The 7,041-nt window shown below is 32.5% G+C and overlaps 1 protein-coding gene across 1 annotated transcript; it reads right to left on the reverse strand.

The window, feature by feature from the left end:
- Window positions 1–228: 228 nt before the first annotated feature.
- Window positions 229–2,867, reverse strand: LOC104907090 (thioredoxin-like protein CXXS1). The gene is made up of 3 exons (XM_010695963.4): window positions 2,711–2,867; window positions 1,545–1,667; window positions 229–769 (listed from the first exon to the last, which is right to left on the reverse strand). The coding sequence occupies exons 1-3, from the start codon at window positions 2,813–2,815 to the stop codon at window positions 614–616; spliced, it is 384 nt and encodes a 127-aa protein (XP_010694265.2). The 5' UTR covers window positions 2,816–2,867; the 3' UTR covers window positions 229–613.
- Between the last annotated feature and the right edge of the window lie 4,174 nt (window positions 2,868–7,041).

Genomic DNA, 7,041 nt, shown 5'->3' on the forward strand with positions numbered 1-7,041 from the left:
GGTGATTTTCCATTTTTGGAAAAATTTTAATTCTTTTGCTATTAATAAAATTAGTACATACTTTGCTACTTTTTTTATTATACCACTAAGCTTATTTTATCAAATACTTGATTTATTTTGTTTCAAATATATTAGAGAAGTGATTAATTAAATAAATAAATTTTAAATAATTTTTTTAAACTAATTATTAATGTTAATCAAGTTTAAATTTTCGGGATATTACAAAGAAAGAGAAGTAGGCGTTAATTGGACAATTTTGGAGAAAAAACACATTTTTTTTGAAGCCATATAAATAGCCAGATTAAGTCACTGTTTTTGGAGCCATAAATAGCCAGATTAAGAACATCAACTTCATTCTCCGCCAAATTGCAAATTTTCAAGCAATTTTCCTTTGAACTTTGTTATTGGTTAGTTGATCATTTGATTAATTTACAGATCACCAGAACTCAATTTTCTGTGAAGACTTCGACATTTACAACAGAATGTATACATTCAGCACCTCAACATCTCATATTTGAGGTTCATATAAAGACATAATTTTTTGATTTTGATTTTTTTTCCATTTATTTTCTTGGTATGTACATATGCCTTAGCTTTTTGTAATTGAATATATTTAACTGGAATGGACAAATGAATGAGGCTGCACAAAGCTAGCAAGCCTCTTTTGTAACTCTTGTGGGTTGGCTCCTACAACCTTGTCCAATACGACCCCATTCCTCATCATCAAAAAGGTTGGCATGGCCTTTACTCCCATCTTCTTTGCCACACCCTGGGAAAAAAAAAAAGAATCCAACAACTTATTAAACTTGTCATCATTTGCAAAATTATGAAAGGTTAATATTTAATTTAATGAAATAAAATGTTACGTGGTACTTAATACTTTTCTCATATATTATCCTAATATGCACTTAAAATCAAAGGCAGCTAAGGCTATGTGTAGGATGAGCAACTGCACAGGCCTCCAAAATATAAGGGCCCAATTCTATTAGTTGTTCGCCTAAAGAAAAAAAAACTAAATCTAATTACAGACTATTCATTTTCAATTTTATTTAGTACTGTATAATGTTGGATGCAAATTTAAAGAGATTAATTCCTATTTGATATTTTTCTTCTTCTTTTCCTCCTATTATCCAAAAAAACCATTAATCAATTTTCGATCTCTTCAATTCACCAAAAAATTTAATCTTTATAATTTATTTTAGCACAGGACCCTTATTTTACGAGATGGTCTCGGTTAAAATCGATGAACTTTATCCTTACAAGGGTGTGTTCTCCTCACCTTAATTTTTTTATTGACTTATTTTATTTTATCTTTTTTTTTTCTTGTGAACTATACTAATTTTTTCTTACTTTTATCCGAACTTTTTTTTAACTTCCTCTTTACTTATTCAGAACTTTTCTTATTTAGAATTTTTCTTTCTTTTGAACCTATTTGTTAAATAAGAAAAATAAGGCGAAGTGAACAATAACATCTAGATAACTAAAATTTATTTAAAGAGTTCTTCAATTTGAAAGGGAGATAGTAATAGTATTTGAATAGTCACCATCACTTCATCCACATCGACTGAGAGGAAAAGGGTAGACGGGTTGCTCAAGGCCAAATCTTGAAAGCATGGGTTCATTGCCAATGAAGGAATGCACCATGTAGTAGTAAAATGCACCACAACCTGCATTTTGGATTAAGTATATTTGGCAATGGTTGGTTAGTCAGGATACGTACAACTACCATAGCAACCACCTTCTGTTGTTACCAAACAATCAATGCATACAATGATACAACTAGTAGTTTCATCTGGTCAAACAAGGCCTATTACCATGAAGAACAGTCATGCTTATATCATGTTTGAAATGAGGAGATAAATCAATAAGACATATAGCAAATTATATCATAGAACTAAAGTGCAAATCATTTCGGACTACTTTTTTTCACAGGGTTCATCTAATGTCCAAGTTCATATATAGATACCACCTCTCACATCTTACGCTATTAATTAATGGTTTAAACTCAACACGTATCTCTAACGTGGTCTATTTGTTAAATAGTTTTATATTATGATGGTAATGATACTGAAATCATGTCGAAGTTGTAAGAAAAATCCCATATTCGTTATTTAGTGATGGAATCTCATCCTCTAAAATTTGGTATATTTTACAAGTAGCTACCATCAAGCTACTAGATCTCCAAACCTATATCATGAGTTCATATGAGAATGCATACTTATATAAGAAATGAGAATGAATTTTACGCGATATAATTCTTATGAATAAGTGATGTAACTATAATGAAAAAGTTATATAACTCTAAAAAATGAATATTAGAAAAAAAATTCAAATTTTTTTTTTTTATTTTAGGATGTATAACTCTAATGAACAATTATTGTAACTCTAGTCCAATCTTGTGGTTGAGATTCGTTCTCATTTCTCATATAAGGAGCATTCTCGTTTGATCTTGTATGGTTTTGTAGTTTATTATATATGGTAATTAAATCTCGCTTCAAAATATCAAAATAAAGAAATTAAAAGATCATTGATGTTTTCTCTTTTGGCATAGGACTTATTTCTAACAACCAGTTTTTATATATTAGTTTTCCAAGGGGTAAAGAAAAAAATCATTGAAGATTTAAAAAGACTAAAATCAGCAATTAGTTAAAGTCACTTCAAAAAAAATACTTTAGAAGAAGAAGATGTGAGTGTGCAGAAAAAGACTCACAGATAATCCTAGCTTTTTGGCTTGAATTATGAAGAATTCCCATGATTTTTCCGAGTATACCTGGACAACTCTTGACTTTCTCATTACTTTCTTTTGCTCACCCATTTTTCTTATTAACAAACTTCTTTTTCTCTCTCTTTCTCTTCAACTTTTTTTTTGTGCCTCAAAATTGTGAAATTTATAGTCCAATTAGAATTAAAGATTTCCCTTAATTGGTATCTTAATTATCTTGAACGAGTCATTATTCATCTCTTAAAAAACATCGAACAAGTCTATAATTGATTAGTCCACAAATGTGATGTCAATCTGATTAGGTTTGTTAATTATACAAAATCGTACAAGTACCAGATTTTGTTTCTTCATAATCAAAGAAAATATTTTGTTTATATTATAACTTAGCTTGCAAGCAACATCTAGCTGCTAGATCCTTTTGTTCTTATAATGAACCAATTAGACACTGCGTCAATTTCTGATAAACAATAAATGATTTTTCTTCATGTCTCACTACTTCTATTACTTTATTATTAGTTATATTGTAATAATCATTCATATCTGAAGCTTGAAGTTTATATTGACTTTGTAACATTATTTTTTTGAGGGGAGACTTTGTAAGTTGTAAACATAAATATATACGCAACCAGCAAATGCAATTAAGGAAGGAAAAGTTATATTGTCGGATGGTTTTGTATTCGATCATATTCTCTATGTTAATTAGTTTATTGTCTGTTTTTCAGCTTTTAGAGCATCATAAATAATTTATTATTTTCAGTGACAAGTTTTTTTTGTTTAGACCACACTTTGAAGAACCTGATTGGAGTAGGGACGCGTTTTAATGGAGTCTATATTTTCACACATGTTCGTGCTCATGGTTTGCTAGCAAATAGTATTGTTTAGGCTCCGGATTTGGGTATACTATGCAATCGCCGGTTAGGTCACCCCTCTATGCAAGTTATTTCCGCTTTTCCTAGTGTAGCTAGCAGTAAACATTCCGATAAGGGTTGTTATCTTGATTGCCACATTTGTTTTAAGGGTAAATAACCTGCTAGAAAACTTTTCCTTTAAGCAATAATAAAGCTACAGAGATTTTTGATTTAGTTCATTGTGATATTTAGGGCCCTAATCATATTGTATCTACTAGCAATGCTCATTATTTTCTTACTATATTGTTGATAATTATTCACGTACCGTGCTACCTGGGTTTATTTGATGATTGACAAATATGAGGCAAAATAATTGTTGCAAAAAAATTTATGCTATGGTTAATACCCATTTTAATAAGAAAATTAAGGTGCTTCGGAGTGATAATGGACAAGAGTTTTTAAGTATTGCATCTTTCTTTCGTAAGAAAGGTATTATTCATCAGACATCTTGTGTTAATACTGCCCAACAGAATGGTAGGGTGGAGAGTAAACATATCATTATATCCTTAATGTAGCTCGGGCACTTAGGTTTCAGGCTAAGTTGCCTAAATCCTTTTGGGGGGGGGGGGTGTCCTTACAGTCGTTCATCTTATAAATATTACCCATACTCCTGTATTGTATTAATGTTTGTTTGGTGTTTCACCTTCTTATGATGCCATTCATGTGTGTGTTTTGATCCATATGCCATATATGTGTTTGGTTGTCTATGTTATGCTGTTAGTCGTCATTCTCGTATGAAGGATAAGTTCGAGTCTAGATCTCGTGATTGCTTATTTCTTGGATATCTGTTTGGTAAGAAAGGGTGGCGGCTTTATGATCTCGAAATCTGTGAATTTTTTTGAGTAGGGATGTTACTTTTTTTAGGATGAATTCCATTATCCTATTGTTCTTTCTGAAGTGGCCACAAAAGCAATGGGATTTATTTTTTTTCCAACCATCACTTTAGGCGGATGATTTAATTGATGATGGTGGTTATGGTACTGATGTTGGTACGCCTCCACGCCCCACTCGAAGCATTGTTGGTGATGCTTCTCCGAATCATGTGTGTATGATGTTATGTGCAACACCTTTATGCCTCTTGATTTGAGGAGGAATCCGTCGTCGTCTGGTGAACTGTTAGGGCCTAGACATCGCACTAAAGTTCAATCTTATAAGCTCCTATACTGTGGTATGTGAAAATAATGACTCCAAACCCTCTGCTGTGTCTCCTTCTCCATCTCGTTTTTTAGGTACGCCCTTTAGTATAGCTTGTTATATTGATTACAATAAGTTTTTTGTAAAACATAGAGGTTTTCTAACAGTTGTTACTAAAGGAAGGGAGTCTCAAAGTTGTAAGGAAGCTATGAAACATCCTTATTGGCGCAAGGCCATGGAGGAGGAGCTTACGTGTCTTGAGCGTAGTGGTACTTGGAGTATGGAGAATCTACCTCCAGGTAAGAAGGCTATTAGTAGTGGTTGTGTGTATCGTATAAAATACAATTCAACCGGAGCGATTGAAAGTTAGATTAGATATGCATGGCAATCGCCAGATAGAAGGTGATAAGTACATATTCTAACATCATTTAGTTGCATATTAGGTGCATTTTCATGTAGCATTAGAGCATCTACATTGCATTTATGCATATTTAGGTCCCTTTTTAATAAGCTATAGTACTTTCACGAGTTGTTTGGTATTTTGATGTAATTTCAGGTACTTTGTACTCCTTTTTAAGGACATGATAATTAAGGCACTTGTATTACCTTCAAAACGATATATCATATGCTCAAAACGGATTGGAATTGAAGAAGATACAAAGGACTTCCTGTACTTGTGCGAAATATACCACCTCTTCACCATTTCTCCCATATATGTTGACACAAAAACGATAATGAGGTGATTCAAATTGGGTTGGAAACTAGACTTGAAGATCTTTCCGACGATATATTACATGCGCCAAACGGAGCTCCATATCAAAAGTTATAGTTGTTCGAAGTTGAGTTGGGGAATCTGACGACTACAGGACAACACGTTCGTGTCACTTTTGACACGTCCGTGTCACTTTGATTTCTTCACGGCAGTAGATTATCTTCGTATATTACATTTTATGGTTACAGGTCAACACGTCCGTGTCATTAATGACACGTCCGTGTTGGTCTGCTCCATGACGCATTTTGCGAAGTGGGTTATATTATGTTAGGAAGTTATAAATACTCTTTTATTTGTTTAATTACGGGGGAGAGTCTATTATTGTATACACTTTTTTTAGGGTTTCTAGAGAGAAGTTAGAGAGAGAAACTTATAAATCTTCATTGTTCTTCAAGACTCTATCTTTCTTCCATTAATTCAAGTACTAATTTTCTTCTTCTTTTCTCTTTGTTTTCTATTATGAACTTTAACTATTGTTCTGTAGTTTGTTTATTTATTTCAATTATGCTTGAGTAGTTCCTTTTATCTATAGTTAAGTTGAACCCTAGTATGATTTAATTCATTATTGTTTCTTTGAATTCTCATATTGATTGTTAATTGTTATTGCTTAATTGATTGTGCATATTCCAATACTAGATTAATTAGGGATAACTAGTATTGTTCTAATTCCATTGTCTTGATCACAACGGGAGTTGGATTTTGACGGATTTGAGTATTTCAAATAAGGATATGAATTTATCCACGAGAGTAGGTAGAATGAATTGTTAGGAAGCTAAAAGTGTCGTGTTTAATGTCTTTAATTTGCATGATTCAACGGGAGTAGGCTTGAATGCATATTAGAGAAGCCATAGATACTCGGGAGAGGTTTATGGTACTTTATAGGGTGGACTTTTCCTTGTGAACATTTAACTGATTAGTTTGGGGTAGGAATTATTTTGTATTACTTCGTGCTAGTGGGGATACTTATCTGTAAAGTTTTTTATTTATATATTGATTAGTATATAGTTGATTCGACGATCAATGATATTAATTTCCTTTAGTCTTACCATTATTTAAGAGCTAATCATAGAACAACTTTCTCTCTGTGGGATCGACTCTGACTTACCCTACTACATAGTTAGGAGGATTAGTTAGGTTATTTATTTTTGTTAGGTGCGCAACACGCCTATCAGAAGGTGTTGATTATAATGAAACGTTTTCTCCTGTTACGAAAATGGGCATTGTACGTTTATTTTTAGCTGTTGTTGTATCTCTTGATTGGGAATTACATCAGATAAATGTTCACAATGCTTTCTTCTATGGTGATTTGCTTGAAGAATTTAATATGAAACTTCCTCCTAGGTATCGCGGTGCTCCTCCTCCAAGGAAGGTTTGCAGGTTAAGAAAATAGTTGTATGGTTTGAAACAGGCACCTCAATAGTGATTTACAAAGTTGTCTAAGGTTTCCTGATATTAGGTTCATTCATGGACATTTTGCTCCACTAACCCAATGATAACTAATATGT

This window comes from Beta vulgaris, chromosome 4, assembly GCF_026745355.1.
Source record: "Beta vulgaris subsp. vulgaris cultivar EL10 chromosome 4, EL10.2, whole genome shotgun sequence".
Lineage (NCBI taxonomy): Eukaryota > Viridiplantae > Streptophyta > Magnoliopsida > Caryophyllales > Amaranthaceae > Beta > Beta vulgaris.

Excerpts from the sequence above, each read along its gene's own strand:
- LOC104907090 (XM_010695963.4), bottom strand. The coding sequence starts at position 2,815 with ATGGGTGAGCAAAAGAAAGTAATGAGAAAGTCAAGAGTTGTCCAGGTA. Across the intron at positions 1,668-2,710 it reads CCAAAAAGCTAGGATTATCT|GTTGTGGTGCATTTTACTAC; the intron begins GTGAGTCTTTTT and ends TCCAAAATGCAG. Across the intron at positions 770-1,544 it reads TCGATGTGGATGAAGTGATG|GGTGTGGCAAAGAAGATGGG; the intron begins GTGACTATTCAA and ends TTTTTTTCCCAG.